Source organism: Streptopelia decaocto (genome assembly GCF_964273445.1).
Source record: "Streptopelia decaocto genome assembly, chromosome: 6".
In the NCBI taxonomy this organism is placed as follows: Eukaryota; Metazoa; Chordata; class Aves; order Columbiformes; family Columbidae; genus Streptopelia; species Streptopelia decaocto.
Genome location: NC_138660.1, coordinates 13,302,975 through 13,318,774, shown reverse-complemented (window position 1 = coordinate 13,318,774; position 15,800 = coordinate 13,302,975). Strand labels below are relative to the sequence as shown.

The window sequence follows — 15,800 nt, the reverse complement described above, 5'->3', positions numbered from 1 at the left end:
GGATTTTCCCAGTCCCTGCAGCCCACACATTCACAAACTGCTGCCTGGCCTCTGTCACCAGGCTGGACCTGGGGACAGTGGACTGGAAAAGGCTGGGGATATCTAATCCCTGGTCCAGAGAATCCTGGCTGCTGGGAGAGGGGTGGATGCAAAGCACGTCCACACTCAGCAGCTGAGGGGATCAGCCCTTGGCTGCTGCACGGGCCTGGGCTGCAGAGCCATTGTTGGCCGCCCTGCGTGTTAACCAGACCTCTGAGTCCCAGAAGCTGCCTTGGGGAGTGCTCAGAGTGCATCACCGAGGCAGCCTGGCTGAGGGTCTTCTGTAACTCACTTGGTTCCCTCAAACACTTGTTCCTGCAGCAGCTGCTCCTGCTCTCTCTGTGTTGGAGCAGTGGGACCCTCTGGCTGCTGTGCTGGGCCCTGGGAGCACGCAGCATGTTTCCAGCCCGATGTCACCGCAGCTGCTGCTCTCCTTTGCTTGTTGGGACTTGAGTGCATGGAGTCCCCTCCTAAGAGCCTGAAGAGCAGGGTGGCAAAGAGGGAATTAACTGCTGCTGTAGGTGCCGGCAGCTCTGCCTGCTTCCCAGCTGCTGCGGGACCCTTCAAAGCCACCAGCACCCATGTGCACCCCTGCATCTGCCCTTTCCATGTCACCTCTGCCACAGGAGGCCAGTAGCTGCTGGAGGGCCCTTGTTGCTGCTTGCAGAGGGGAGTGAGCTCAGGCAGGTGCCTACTAAATGCAGCTCAGCCTCGCAGCCTGTAGCAGCAGGATCGGAGCCTGCACCTCGGATTCTGCCTTTCCTGGCGGCAAAGGGAAGGCGGGTGGTGGCAGATGTGCTTGGAGGAGATGCCCAGCAGCCTTCTGTGGTTCAAGAGCACGTGTGACTGCTGGCTGCGAGGCAGGAGCTCTGGGATCCTCTGCCTGATGTTACTGAGCATTGGCTCTGTCTCCCCCAGGCCTCTGACCAGCACAACTTCCCTGAGGAAGCTGATTCAGCAGCCATGATATCAGAGCACAGTATTTCCTAGGGATGACAGAATAGCTGGAAGGAGATGCAGCCAAAGGCATGTACCCGTGGGACAAGGCTGGGGTTGCGAGTGTTTACAGGCTGTAAAAGTGATCGGGAAGCCTGAAGCTCCTGCTTTGCCCCTGCTCCAGGCAGAGATGGGCAAGCTATGGAGGTATTATGCTTCCATTTTCTTAGCTGGCATCTGGGTTCGCATCCCTTTCCCTGCTGGGTGTTCACGGGCAGATGAGCCCTGGCAAAGCCTCTTGCCTGGGACATGGTGGGTGAGGGGTGCTGCTACAGCGGCACCCAGAGCCTGTGCAGTCGCTGCCATGACGTGGCAGACTTCCAGCCGTGCCTTTGTGTCTCTAGATGAAGAGACCGCAGGGCGAGGAGCCAGTGAGGCCTGGCAGCAGCTCCACTGCCTCTACTGGCTCCCCCCAGGCACTGGGGAGCGATGGGGCCCCTTCCCCTTTGGAGAGTTGGGAAGGGGTCCCTTGGGCACGCCCTGGTGCCAGGGATGGCTTGATGGAGAACAGGGAGAAGCTGGTCCGGCAAACACCCGCAGTGCATGAGCAGGGCCAGCCCACCGCCGTTTACTCCTGCTCCAGCCGGTCCTTCCCCCCTCTCACAGCACACATCGGATAAGCTCTTTCCGCTTTGGATTATCTCTCCAGGCGGACTTGGCCACAGGCCCCACATTCCTTCCAGCCCAGCACTGCCCTGAGCCCGCGCCAAGCCCTGCGTGCTGCTGCTATCGCTCGGGGCTGGGGCCAGGGCTGAGCCTGGAGGAGATGGTCCTGCTGGCCAGGCGAGCCTTGCTGGAGCTCAAGTTTCTAAACACCATGTTCCTTGAGCTCCAGGAGGGTTATGGTGTGTCTCATGCTGGTGCGTGGATGGAGGTTAGCCTGCTGGCCAGCTCTGCAGCCCTGCCAGGAGTGACTGGGGCTGCTGTTCCTCCCCAAAGCTCCCACTCTGCACAAGTGCTTCCCCAGAGAAGGCAGGACCCATCCCCACCCCTTGCCCCAGATGCAGATGGGGCAGCCTGGAGCTGTGAGCAGCGAGGCAGCCCTGGCCTGACTTGCCTCAAACAATGAGGGCTGGATTGCTGGCCCTGTGGAGGAGCTGTCTAGTTTGGGCTTCTCAAAGAGTTAAGGGGGTGTATGGTGTGGAAGGGACTGCTGGTGTCTCTTGGGGGGGAGGACCCACCACCAGTCCCCAGGTGACTTAATGCACCTTCCTTCACCCCTCAGCTGTGGTTTGAGACTACGTGTCCTGCTGCATGGCTTAGGCCCAGGGGTGACCCCCCATACTGGAGCACCAGGGGACCGTCTCCCCTAACCCCAGCCCTCCACCCTCCTTCTCTGCTCAGCAGAGAAGAGTTTGGCCCGATGCCCTGGGCCAGACGGTCTCTGTGAGCACCGGGGGCCACAGTGAGGGTTTCTCATAGCGTGGGGGGTGCTTGCAGCAGTGCAAAATAACAGGGGGGTCCCAGCCCTGCACTGTGGGGGCCTGGGGAGGTCCCACCCCTCCCAGGGGTGTGAATGCCGCCGGAGCTGGAGGTGTGCGAGGAGCAGGGGCTGGGGCCGCTGGGCTGTGCAGCCCTGCGGCGTGGGTGAGCGTGTTCAGCTGTTTGGTAGATGAGCAATGCGCTGTCCCGGCCAAGCCCACAAGCTGCTAATTTTAGTGATTACATGATTTTTTCCAAGCAGTCTCAAGTCTCTTGGTGATTCAGAGCCGCTCGGCTTTGCTGCACCCCAGCCGTGGGGATGTGCTGGAGGCCTACCAGCATGGATGGACCCATGACCATCCTGCTCTCCAGGAGTGAGGTGAACCTCCTCTAAAATAGGAGATGCTGCTGTTTGGGGGCTCCTGGGACATCCCTGGCAGGGCTGTGGTCAGCATGAGGCAGTACCATGGCTTGGGCAACAGGTCACAGAACAGCCAGGAGCCCTGGTGGGGCTGCGAGCCCTGACTGTGTTAAGTGCAAGTGGCTTACAGTGTGGCTGAGGGTTGCCTGCTCCTGGCCCTGCTGCTCCCCAGGAGCCCCAGGCAGGGTTACGTCAACATGTGAGGGGTAACACTAGCTGGGACCACTTGCCCCAGGACCTCCAGCTCTCCTGTGGGATCAGCAGCACGTGTAGAAATGCCTGCAGAGGGTGCTGGGGGCTCTCGGGTGGAAGGGCAGGGGCTGGGCTGCAGGGCAGCACCACACACTCTTGGCTTTTCCCTTCATGGTGGCATCTGGCCTTTGGTGAGGCATCAGAAAGCTGTTTGTGCAGGCAGCAGACATTGAGGAAAAATGGGGGCTCTGGGGAAAGGAGCCACCCCCCCCAGCCCAGCTGTGACCATGGATTTTTCTCCCAGCCCCATCTCATGAGGACACAGGGGCTGGCAGGTACCCATCCTTGGGCTCCATTGTCCCCTTGGAGGTGTAAGGACAGGGCAGTAACACCTCACGCATTCTCAAGTGTGGTCTGGGGGATTCAGGCTTTCTCTGACTGGTGCGGCTGTAGCTGGGGAAGGTCCCCAGGCCACTGCTGGACCCTGAGACTTTCCCATTGATTCTGGTGCCGTGTGAGCTCCTAGCTATTCCGAGCAGCCTCCCTCTGCAAAACACTTATCTCACCCCCAATGACATCCGCATGCTGTCTCAGGGAACTGCCTCTCCCCTCCAGATGTGCAGAGCGTGTCTGTGCTGCTGTCCCAAGCTCTCACACCCCCTGCCCCTCTCCCTTGTGCGCAGCCTGGAGCGAGCTCCTCTGCGCTCCCCTCTGCCAGCGCTGCTCTCTGTGCTGCGGGTGCGGTGCACGGGCTTGTGCCGTTACTCAGCCTTGCTTTATTTTTAGAGATGTCTTGAAAACAGATTCCTCCTTCCCAGCCAGGAGCTGGAGCCAGGTTCCCGAGGCCCAGCTAGAGGCAGCAGGGTTTTTAGCAGGGCTGTTCCCTGGGGTCCTCAGAAACTTTGGGCTGTTGGGACCATAACCTGACCACCCCCTCCTGGCGGCAGGCTGTTTGGGGGTACCCACCGTTGCATCCCCATTGCTGTCCTCCGGGGCAGCGCTGCTTGGAAGGAGCTGAGTCTGACATTCCTCTGTCAGACCGGGCTTGGGTGGTGTTTTATTTTCGGAAGTGCCGGGGTTTAATTTCTGTGTTGCCTTGCTGAAAAGCTGTGTGCTTCTGGGGTGAGTCAGAGCAGTGCTGGCGCTGGCAGCGGGCAGACAGAGCCGGCGATAAGGGAGAGATAAGGCCGTGAGAGCCCTGCTCTCCTGCCAGGGCTGCAGGGAGTGGGCAGATCCCAAGCCTGCTGCCTGACCTCCCGCTGCACCGCTCTCAAGGAAGCGGGGAGGCTATTTCGGGAACAACGGCACTGGGAAAATCTGCTATGTCAATAGAGCATCAGCTAAAGCACTTGCGGGTGGTGTTTTCAAAATGCCCCTTCTCTGTGCCCAAATCTCTGGTCTTTTCCCCAGGGCAGGCAGGGAGCGGGAGGGGGTGTAGCCCCAGCCTCAGTGCTCGCACATTGGCCAAGGAGGGATCCATGGCCACCAGCATGTCCCACGGCAGCTGGGACCCCCAAGCAAGCTGACATAGCAGCAGCAGTTGCCTCCGGCTGAGATCCCACTTCCCACGATCCTGTCTCCATCCTCTCAGTCTGGCTGGAAACTCCCCTCTTTACCCCTGTGGTTTGCTGTTTATCCCGGTCTGGTACCTTCTTTGAACAGGGTCCCTATCCCCTGCGCCCTCCCACCCCTCGCAGCACACTGTGACATGGGGACGGAGCCAGCCCCGTGCTGTTTCCTTCTGCAGCAGCTCGTTAGTGCCGGCTGGGACCTGAGCAGGGGCTGCTGCGGCCGGCGGAAACATGGGTGGGCTGAGACGGGATTAGACGTGGTCAGGGAAATTCCAGCTGCCCCGTGGTTAGCACGGGGCTGCTCCGGCTCCGGGAAGCCTGAAGGGGACACACAAGCTGGCTCCGCTTAGCTGCTTCCTCCTGAATTTCCATTCCCGGTGGCTGCTGGACCGGGGCTGCCCCAGAGAGGTGGGTGAGGGGGGGACCTGGGCGGGGTGGTGGGGACCAAGGGCACCCCTGTGCACCTGTGTGGGCTGGAGGAGCAGGGGAGAGGTGGCAGCAGGTGACTCGGAACAAATGGATGGGACGGGCTTGTGCCCTGCTTCCCAAACACACCTGGTGCTGGGCTCCATCACCCATGTCCCAGGGCTGCAGAGGATAAAGAGTGGAGTATGGGCTGCACAGCAGCCCCTGGGAGATGGCAGCATGTGCAGCGATTGGCATTGAGGGGGTCCCTCAGTGCCCGCAGGTGCGGCGGTGCTGGTCAGAGCCGCTCAGGATGCCGAGGGCTCTCTGAAGCAGCCTGGCCTCGAGCTGGCACCACAACGCCACTGAGCCCTGCTTGGTGCCTGCTCCTTGGCCAGGCCGGGCGAGGTGTTTGCAGGGCAAAGCCCCAGAGCAGGTGCTTGTGGGTGCATGGCCAGTTTGCATCTGCTGTTGGAGGGAGTGAAGGAGGGCTGTGCCCCAGGCAGGGCTGGCACGCTGGGGGGCTGCCTGCGCTGCTGGCCGTGGACTGGGGACATGGCCAGAGGTCCTGATGCTTGTAGGGGCTGTAGCTGGGACAGCAAGTGCTGTGCGTGGGCCAAGGTGATGCTGTGGAGCAGCCCCAGTGTGTACGTGTGACAGCACAGGGCAGTATCATGCCCAGGGGCCTGGCTCTGCCTCACCTGCCCCCATTGGGTTGGGGTGCCCAGCCGCATCCCACCGGTGACCAGGGGGCTGCCAGGGCCGAGCTGCTCCCCGGGCGCTGGCTGATGTGAGCGGTGTGTTCGTGCAACCGGCTGCTTGTCTTCAAACAAGAGCACTGGGGTTCAGGAGAGGGAAACCCAAAACTCCATCCTTGAGACGCTTGCTTTGTTTGGTGAGGAAACAGGAGTTGGAAGCAGCTCTGCTCCCGTGCTTTCCCTAACCCCGACACTGCCCCTGCGCTGATTCATTGATTTGGACGAGTTATATACTGGGAGGGGAAGCGTGAACCACACTCGTCTCTCTTGCCAGCACAGAGCTGTGCTCGCTCGGCACTCACGGCTGCAGGACACTCGGGTAAGTCTCTTCTCCACCGCTGGGCCTGGGGGACTCCCAGCGCAGTTCTGAGGGGTGGCGGCGGGATGTGCTTATTCAGCATATTTTGATTTGATGGAGATATTTGTCTTGCTAGGGTTCTCCAACTAACGGAGCCCGCTTAGGCATTGTGGGTGCTGAAATAGTTACATAGGCGATGTATCTTAAATAATAACCCAGAAAGAAAATCAAGGGGTGGAAAGTAACATTTAGGGGGGCCTGAGGTTTGGAGCAGTGGGATGCTGAGGGGTAGGGAATATTTAGCCCCTTGGTCTGTAAGGTTTTTGTCCCTAGAAGAAAAAGGAGATAAATTGTTCTCAGCTGCTGCTCCTGCAGGGCGCTCCAGCTTGGATGCGCTCTGAGCTGCCTTAACAGGGAGTGACATGAGTAGGACTTTTGATGTGCAGAGCATTTGGGGAAGTTTATAAATGACTCGCTATAAACAAAGCTGTTCTTGGATGCAAATTGTTTCCATATGGGAAACATAAACTGCGCTGGCTTGTGGAGGGTTCCTCCCTCCCTGCTGGAGAGCAAGCACATTCCCTGGAGGGGCAGAGGGCGGGGGCTGAGCCCCCAGCACCCTGGGGTGCTGTGCGAGCCGGGGGCCATGCCCAGACCCCTGTGCTGCCAGGTTTGCCCATCTGGCCGAGCTGTGCTCGAGGATGGGGGAGTTTTTCTCCCTCCCTTGTACCACTCCAACCTGTTAGTGGGGGGCTGCTTGGTGCCAGCCTGGCACAAGGCTGCGGCTTTGATCTGCAGACAGAGGAACCTCCCAAACCAGAGAAGGGAGGAGAGGGTGTCCGTGGTGGCTGTGCATGTGGAGTGATGGAGGACTGTCCTGTAAAGCCCTCACTCCACGCAGGCTCTAAAGATCCCCTGGGCTCCAGGCACTACCCTACAGCCTGCACACAGGTGCCCACACCAGACACCCCGCTCTCAACGCCAAAATCGGCCAGGGCTGAGACCTTCTGCAAGGGATGGGGTGTGGACAGGGCTACCCCCCTACCCAGCCTGGGCTGGAGAGCTGGCAGAGGGTCCCACTGACCCAGGCTGCTGCAGGGTTTATCTCAAACACGCCTGGGCAGTGCTACCAGCACCGACTGCTCTTGGCTCAGCGACAGGAGCTCAGAGCCGCTTGCTGCCAAGCAGAGCCAGGAGGGTGCTGGCGTGGGGACCACCTTTCTTCCTGCCCCCAATGAGCATCCCTGGGACCCACTCATCTGTGGGTGCTGTGGGCCAGCTCTGGTGAAGCTCTTGGCTGTTTGGTGATGCCAGGAGGCCAGTGCTGCTGGTAGCAACTCGCCACGCTCGCTGTAAAATGGGAAACTGTGCTCCTGGCCGCTACAGGAGCTGAGCGAGGGGGACGCCAGTGATGCCACTAATTGCTGTGGTATGGCAGCCAGGCGCCCCGGCTCCATCCCGCTCTGCGCTGCTGCCTGGGCTGTGCCCGGCCCTGCCTGCCCCCGGCTCTGCCTCGCTGGGGCAGGAGAGCGGCCGCAGCCTCAGGGGCTTCTCCAGGGACACAGCAGCATCCAGCCCAGCAGTGGCCCTGGGGGGCTGCGAAGTCACAGCGGCTGAGCCTCCCTCCTTTGTTTTTGCTGCAGGCCCATGGAGCAGGGAGGCTGGTGGCGGTGGCTGCTGCTACTGGTGGGCATCCAGCTGGCCAGTGGCCAGTGCCCGGAGCAGTGCCAGTGTGTCCGCACTGCCCAGGTGGAGTGCTCCGGTGCCGGCATCATCGTGGTCCCCAGCCCCATCCCTGCAAACGCCATGACCCTCCAGATCATCAACACACGCATCACTGAGCTGGGTGACGCATCCTTTGGCAACGCCTCCCTGCTGATCGGGCTGCGCATTGAGAAGAACAACCTGTCGCGCATCAGCCCTGGGGCTTTCCAGTACCTGCCTGACTTGCGCTACCTCAGCCTGGCGAGCAACAAACTGCAGGAGCTTCCCGTGCAGGTCTTCGAGCCCCTGGACAAGCTGGAGTCGCTGCTTCTCTCCAGCAACCAGATCCTCCAGGTTGAGCCTTCCCACTTCGCCCACCTGAGCAACCTCAGGGAGCTGCAGCTCCACGGGAACAACCTGCAGGAGCTGAAGGAAGGTCTGTTTGACCAGCTCACCAGCCTCACCAAGCTCAACCTGGCCAGGAACAACATCAACCGCTTGCCGCCCCGGGCCTTCGAGCGGCTGGCGCGGCTGCAGGTGCTGCGGCTCTATGAGAACCAGCTCCGGCAGATCCCAGTGGGTGCCTTTGATGGGCTGCCGGAGCTACAGGAGCTGGGGCTGCACCAGAACCAGCTGGAGACATTGTCCCCGGAGCTCTTCCTGCACAACGGGAACCTGCAGAAGCTCTACCTGTCCAACAACCTCCTCGCCACCCTGCCGAGCGGCATCTTCCTGCCCCTGCGCGCCCTCACCAAGATCACCCTGCACGTCAACCGCCTGCGGAACATCTCCCCCGGTGCCTTTGGGCCCATGCCTGACCTGCGCGAGCTGTGGCTCTACGAGAATGAGCTCTCCACCCTCCCCACAGCTGTCTTCAGCAACCTCACCCAGCTGCAGCTCCTGGTCCTCAGCAAGAACCGGCTGCGCTCGCTGGCGCCGGGGGCTTTCCAGGGCCTGGGGGAGCTGCTGGAGCTGTCGCTGCACTCCAACGCCTTGCGCCGCCTGGATGCCCAGGCCCTGGAGGGGCTTCCCAAGCTGCAGAATATCTCTCTGCACCACAACCAGCTGCAGGCGCTGCCACGGGGTCTCTTTGGGGCCACCCCGATGCTGCGGCACTTGCAGCTGCACTCCAACGCCCTGGAATACCTGCCTGCTGGCATCTTCTCCCCGCTGGCCACCCTGCGGGAGGTGAAGCTGCACAACAACTCCTGGCGCTGTGATGAGGGCATCCTGCCCCTATGGCGCTGGCTGGAGAACAACCCCCACAAGGTGGGCGAGACACCCCCGCTGTGTGCCCAGCCCCCTGCCCTGCGGGACACCCCCATTGCCAGGCTACCACGGGACCAACTCCTCGTCCCTCGGTCCCCCTCTGCCTCCCCCCATCCCAGCACCCCCCTCCCCACTCACCCCTCGGAGGCGGCATTGCCGGAGGGTGCCTGGACGGAGCCTCCTGTGGGGCTGCCGGTTTCCCCTCGAGAGGAGGAGGAAGAGGAGGAGAGGGGCTGGTGGGGGCTGACGCGCACGCAGAGTGGGGTGGTGGTGGCGGTCATCGTGCTGGTGTGCGTGGCCCTGCTCGCTACTCTCGTGGCACTAGTGGTCTATGGCTGTAGGAGGAAGAGCCACGTTGTGCTTATGAGGATGAAGGCACCCAATGAAGCCTGAGTGCCTGGCAGACCCTGGGGGGAGCGGTGCTGGCAGGGTGTTCCCTCCCCACAGGGCTGAAGGACAAAACAGTAGCTCTGCATCAGCTGCCCTTGCTGATTGGGACAGAGCAGCATCACCCCGTCCTGTCCTCCTGTCCCGCTCTGCTTTGCCCTGTCCCTGCTCTGCAGGGACCCCCCCAGCTGCTCTCTGTCCCCAGCCCCTCCTGCCTCCAGCACAGCCTCCATGCCCATTCCCAGCCTGGGGGTGGCACCCAGGGTGTGGGGTGCTGAGAAGGGACTCCTCGAGCAGGGAGACACAGCCTGGTCACGATGGTGCTTACTCCAAACAACAAGTCTTCCCTCTCCTTCCCCTTGCATTGTCCTCTCCAGCACTGCCTGCCCTTGCACTGCCTGCTGCCCTCCCCTGGCCCCTCTTCCCAATTTGCCCCCTGCCCCCGCACTCCCGTCCCCACGCCTGCAGCCTCTGTCCCTGCCCGGGCAGGCAGACGTGTCCATCATGCATCAAGCACCTTTGCCCCCAGCAGGGCTGCGTGTCCTTGTGCTGCTTGGTAGCTCTCTTGTGTCCAGGCAGGGATCCTCGCAGGGCTGGGCTGGCACACCCCGGCTGTGTCCAAGCTGCCCTCCCTGCCTGCAGGCGGGACGGGCCAGCACACAGCCAGCACCTTCCCCTGCGCCCAGCAGCCTCCTGCTCCCCCTGCCCTTGTGCATCTCCCACCCACAGAGCCACGAGCTGGTGTATGGGGGCAGCAGCAGCTCCCCTGAGCCCCCACCTCATGCTGGTGCTGACCCCCCCCGCGACTGTGCCCCTGCCTGCAGTGTCCTGGCTTGCACCAACCCTGCTGGAGGCAGATTAGAGAGGTAGGTGATGGGTACGAAGAATGCACACAGCTGGACCCGCTGCCTGGCTGTGCTGGCTGCCGCTTCCCTGGGGGCACGTTGCAAACGCCTTTTCCCCTGCGAGGGATGGGAGCGGCTTCGGTGCTGAGTATACTACGGCTGCGGTCCCCCAGGACTGCTGCCCCATGGAACTGCTCCTGCTGCCCCCCACCCCTGGTCCTCGCTGCCCCGACCCCCTTGTGCATACCCTGCCAGGCAGTGAGCAGCCTGGCCCTGCTGCACCTGGCAAAGCTGCATCCTCTCCTCCCACTCTTCCCACCCTGTGTGTCCCCCTGTGTGTGCCCAGGCCTGCTGCCTGTCGCAGCCCCCAGGCTGGTGGTGCATGCTGGAGTAGGGCAGCAAGCGCTGGCTGCTCTGCAAATCGCAGGCAGCGGACACACTGTCCCCCAGCACCCCCCATTCTCCAGTGGCCACTGTGCGTTCTCCAGCTGTGGAAGAGTCCAGCTCACCCCGGCATGTGGTCCCAGGCTGCCTGGGGATTGCTGCCACGGGACAGGGGTCACACTTGGTGTGCACCCCATGGTGCTGGCTGCTCAGGGCACCCTGTGAGCCAGTGTTGGCACACACAGCCCCATGCTCCTGCACATGATGGGATGCTCCTCCAGGCTGGCACCTGCATGATGTCGGGAGATGCGGGACCATGCTGCAGGGCTGTTTGGTGCTGCTCTGTGACCTCTCTATTAAAGCACAGTTGTCCACCCCCAGTGCCAAGAGCTGTTTGTTTGCTCCTCCGCCGTGCACAGCCAGGGAATGACCCAGCAGGGACGGGAACTGTGCTTGATTTCCTCTGCTAAGAGGTGTTTTCATGTTGAGGAAAAGCCTGTACAGGCTGGTGGTGCTGAGACGGGCTTAGCGGGCTGTGGTTGCACAGCCCATACTGGCCTGGGCGCCAGCCTGGGGTGAGGGACTTAGAAGGGCTTGACTATCCAACAGCAGCATGATGGCTTCTGCTGAGTGAGCTGAAGCCTCAGCAAGCTTCTTGCCAGAGCTGCCAGCAGCCTCCTGTGCGGTCCTCCTCCCTGGGGCAGGACCCGAGGGTTTACCCAATGCCACCCCGGGGTGGTGGGGAGCTCATGTGGCTCTTTTCGGAGCTGGCTGCCACTGGCTTGTGTCAGCTGAGTTTCTTCGTGTGTCACGCACGGTTTGCTCTGCTGGTCCAGCTGAATGCACGTAAGTGTCTCTCCTCTTCCCCGGGGGTGCCTCCATGGCCACTGCTACCCCAGCCTGTTCCAACACCAGCCCTTGAAGGGAAGTCCTTAATGTGGTGTATGCTGTTCTCCCGGGCAGGCTGCAAGCTCCCAGGGAGTTCAGCTGGCCCACAGGTCCCTCTGGCCATCCCACCATTGGCTGCGTGCACGTCCTGCACTGAAAAGCACCTGGTGCACCTCAGCATGATGGTCCTAGGGTGGTTCCCCCCGCCATGGCATTGCCTTGCCTTGCCTTGCTAGGCTGCACCTGTTTTCCTCTTGTACACAGGATGTTTGCTAGCCCTGTTCCCCACACAGATTTAATATAGTCCAGGGAGGCTCTTGGGGAGCTCTTGGAAGCAAACATGCTGGTCTCAGTGTGGGACCAGTGCCACTGTGACAGCAGCCCCCTGCCACTGTCACAGGGCCAGTGGACGTCTGCGGCTGGCACCCCGCTTCCCTGCCAGGGTGTTCACTGATGGCTTCCTCTGGCCTCACCTCCAGTTCCTCTGAGGCCGGGTTATTTTTTTAAGCGCTCCAAGGACACGGGTTGTTGTTGCCGATAAGCAGTGAGGGCAGCTCCGCCCCAGCGGGAACGGCCTGTCCCTTCCCATCCGCTCCAGAAAACACTGTCCCGTCTCAGCGAGCAGTGTCCCTGCAAACCTCCCGCAGGCTCGGTGGTGGTCTCCATGATGCCATGCTCGGTAAGTGACAGCCACACTGCTCAGGTAGGCTGGGGTGGCCTGGGATGGGTGGGAGCTGCTGTTGGCTCTGTGTGAAAACAAGTGAGGTGGTGGGAAGGAACAGCCAAGCCCAACGCTGCTTTGAGCACCGGCATAAGTCCAGGGTGGCCCCACTTGTGTGGGATGTCTGCAGGTGGGCATTGCTGTGGGGCGGGCAGCACCCTCCAGCACCTGCCAGCACCAGCATTTGTCCTGAGTAGGGTGGGACTGGTGGAGGTCTGGAGGCCACTGTCTCAACTGTCTCAAAAAGTGTCTCCCGTGTGCTGGGAAGAGGCATTCGGTCCAGGCGAAGATCCCTCAGGCAGGTTTAATGCTGCTCCGGCCACCCACAGGGAAAGAAGTATTTGATGGGCAGTTATAATAGAAATATAACCAGTGGAGCTCGCTCCTTTTGTCACTGGGCGCAGAGCAGCCCTGCAGTGTTGTCCGCACTGCCTGGTGTGTGTGGCACACCCTGGTGTTTCATGTGCTTCCCTGCCCACAGTCCAGCTCTGAGCCCGCAGAGATGTCTCAAGAGGCCATGGGTTCCCCCAAGACCCCCACAGGACCCCACAGCTCCCACCTTGGCCACCACTCTGGAGGATGTGGGGATGATTGGCAAAGGTGGCCCTGCTCTGGTTGTCACAGAATGGGCTGGAGCAGGGCTGGGGTGCAGGGAAGAGCCCTGATGCACAGCACGGCGCAGGTGGGGAGAGATTTAGGAAGGCAGTGCTCCTGCAAGGGGAGCGCTGGGGTGGTGTCGGGGACCAGGGCTGGAGGGATGTCCCACAGCCAGGGCAGCTGCCTATGTGTCCCAACGGGTTGCTCTTGCTGCATTTCTGGCTGCAGAAGCCGCTTCCCCAGCAGCACCTGCTTGCGGGTCCAGATTTCTGCTCTCTCAAGGCAGGGGATGAGGCTTGGCTCCTTCTCCAGTGCAGGCTGGTGGTCTGCGTGCTGCTGGGGCTGGGGTCTCTGCTGGCAGGAGTGCTGTCCCTGTCCTGCCCCCCTGCCTGCCAGTGCTACGACACCTCCAAAGTCTTCTGCTCCGAGGAGAGGATGCGGAAGATCCCAGCAGGTCTGCCAGGGAACGCCACCCACCTCTTCTTCGTGGAGACAGCCCTGAACAGCATCTACAGCGGCGACCTGGGCCCCAGCACCACCCTCACCAAGCTGGTGTTCCTCAACAATGCCATCCAGGAGCTGGAGGCCGGTGCCTTTTTGGGGCTGCCAAACCTCACTGAGCTAGAGGTGTCGGGTAACTACCTGCCAGCGGTCAGCCCGGGAGTGCTGGTGGGGCTGCCCAGCCTCAGCAAGCTCTCCCTGGGCGACAATGCCATCCGCTTCCTGCAGCCGGGGCTCTTCGCTGCCACATACCGCCTGCAGGACCTGTGCTTGGCAACGAACAAGATCGAGGTGCTGCCCCCCGACATCTTCCGCCCGCTCCGCCGTCTCCAGACCCTGGACCTCTCACAGAACGTCCTGGCTGAGCTGCCAGCAGGGCTGCTGGCCCCCCTCACTGCCCTCCGCCTCCTCAAGCTCAGCGACAACCTGCTGGCACAGGTGCCCCCTGGTGCTTTTGGGGCGCTGGGCCGGCTGGTCGAGCTCCACCTGGACGGTAACCATCTGCAGGAGCTGCCGGCTGACACCTTTGCTGGGCTGAGAGCGCTGCAGCGGCTGCAGCTGCAGCACAATGCCCTGGCCAGCCTGGCCCCTGACATCTTCGCTGGGCTCCCCAACCTCACTGTCCTCAGCCTGGAGGGCAACCACCTAGCTGCCCTGCCTGCCACCCTCTTTGCTGGCACCCCTTGCCTCCTCCAGCTCTCCCTGGCCCGCAACCAGCTGGAGAGGCTGCCCGAGGGGCTCTTCGCCAACCTCTCGGTGCTGCAGACCCTGGTGCTCTCACACAACGCTATGGCCCACCTCCCCAACAGGGTCTTCCAGGGGCTGGCAGGGCTGACGGTGCTGCAGCTGAGCCACAACAACCTCTCTAGCCTGCCGGCCGAGCTGCTGGCTGGGCTGCCCCTCCTCACCGCCCTGGCGCTGGACCACAACCGCCTGGCCCGCCTGCCCCCGCGGCTCTTTGATGCCAACGAGGAGCTGGCCCGCGTGGGGCTGACTGACAACCCCTGGGCCTGCGACTGCCACCTGGCCTATCTCCTGGGCTGGCTGCAGGGCTTTGCTGAACCCCTCACCCATGCACAAGCCTCCTGCACCAGCCCCGCTGCCCTCCAGGGACGGTCCCTGCTGGAGGTCTCCCAAGGACAGCTGGAGTGCCCCAGAGCACCCAGTGTCCCCAAAGAGGAGGGCTGGGAGGGGGTGCTGGGGGAGGATGCTCCGGAGCAGTGCACCTACAGCAACCCCGAGGGCACTGTGAGCATGGCTTGCAATGCCACCAGCTGCCAGCAGCTCAGCCTTCGCCTCCCTCCTCCTCTTCCTCCTGGGCAGGCTGCGGGGCCCGGGCCAGCATATCAGGGTGCCTGGGTGCTGCGCTCCCGCTGTGGCGTGCTGGAGATCAGTGTCCTCGTCATGGCAAGGAGCAGGGATGAGGCCACATTGCCAGAACTCCCCACTGCGCCCTAGGGCTGTGGCAAGTGCTCCTGCTTTGATGTTGCTTTGGCTACCTCCAAACCAGGCTGGGAACCAGCACCTCATCTTGTTCTGCTCCCCCTGCTGTGGTCAGCAGCCCTCACCAAGCTCTCCGCAAGAGCTGGCCTTGAGGTATTTATTCTCCCAGCTTTGTGTTTCCTGTATATTTCAAATATCATTAAAACGTATATATTAGTTCTGCGCAAACAGTTCCTGTGGTGGAGAAACACTCTTTCCACTGCCTCTGCCTGTGTATCTTTTGGAAGTGGTGAAGGTCCCTAAGGTCCAATGGGCACTGGGCTGTGGCTGTGTGTGGTGTGGCCTGGCTGCAGGTGCCTGGTGGTGGGCAGGTGGTGGGTGGGTGTCTGCCTCTGGTGCGCTCATCTCTGCCTGCTGCCCGCCCCAGCCCCGCTGCCCACCCCGCTCCCCTCGGCAGCGCAGACACCCAGGTGCAGCCTCGCACCGACCCCCGGGGCACGGGTATGGTCTGGGGTGTCCAAGGGAGACGTGGGTAAGTCCTGCCCAGCCAGGGATGTGGCTGCAGGGTGGGCTCCAGCCCAGGGCCCTGCGCTGGCAAGTCCCGCACTCACCTGGCCGGGCTTGGCCCTCAGCCCCACCCTGTGCCGTGCCCCGGAGAGATCGCAACGTCCCAGCAGAGCTGCCCATCGCGGGTAAGGCAGGTAAGGTGGGTGCTTCCCCAAGTGAGCGAGTGTGCGTGTGTGTGTGTGTGTGTGTGTGCGCACACGTGCTTGGTTGCATACGTGTGTGTGTCTGTGTGTGTGTGTGCGTGCACACTGCTTAGTTGCATATGCGTGTGTGTCTCTGTGTGTGTCTGTGTGTGTCTCTGTGTGTGTCTGTGTCTGTGTGTCTGTGTGTGTGTGTGCGTGCACACTGCTTAGTTGCATATGCGTGTGTGTGTCTGTGTGTGTCTCTGTGTG

At 61.9% G+C, this 15,800-nt stretch overlaps 2 protein-coding genes across 4 annotated transcripts; both read left to right on the top strand.

The window, feature by feature from the left end:
• Positions 1-4,959: 4,959 nt before the first annotated feature.
• On the top strand, positions 4,960-11,068 carry LOC309441032 (uncharacterized protein). 2 transcript variants are annotated; one of them, XM_082055400.1, is made up of 2 exons: positions 4,960-5,049; positions 7,746-11,068. In XM_082055400.1, exon 2 carries the CDS (start codon positions 7,750-7,752, stop codon positions 9,466-9,468), a length of 1,719 nt encoding a protein of 572 aa, XP_081911526.1. In that variant the 5' UTR covers positions 4,960-5,049; positions 7,746-7,749; the 3' UTR covers positions 9,469-11,068. The 2 variants fall into 2 exon arrangements, with proteins under 2 accessions (XP_081911526.1, XP_081911525.1); XM_082055399.1 differs by lacking the exon at positions 4,960-5,049 and adding an exon at positions 6,016-6,123.
• Positions 11,069-11,204: 136 nt separating this feature from the next.
• Positions 11,205-15,714, top strand: CPN2 (carboxypeptidase N subunit 2). 2 transcript variants are annotated; one of them, XM_082055398.1, is made up of 2 exons: positions 11,205-12,258; positions 13,210-15,714. In XM_082055398.1, the coding sequence occupies exons 1-2, from the start codon at positions 12,244-12,246 to the stop codon at positions 14,854-14,856; spliced, it is 1,662 nt and encodes a 553-aa protein (XP_081911524.1). In that variant the 5' UTR covers positions 11,205-12,243; the 3' UTR covers positions 14,857-15,714. The 2 variants fall into 2 exon arrangements, with proteins under 2 accessions (XP_081911524.1, XP_081911523.1); XM_082055397.1 differs by having other exon boundaries at positions 13,180-15,714.
• The last annotated feature ends 86 nt before the right edge of the window (positions 15,715-15,800 follow it).

Bases quoted from the DNA above. Each gene is read 5' to 3' on its own strand.
- LOC309441032 (XM_082055400.1), top strand. From the start codon at position 7,750: ATGGAGCAGGGAGGCTGGTGGCGGTGGCTGCTGCTACTGGTGGGCATC.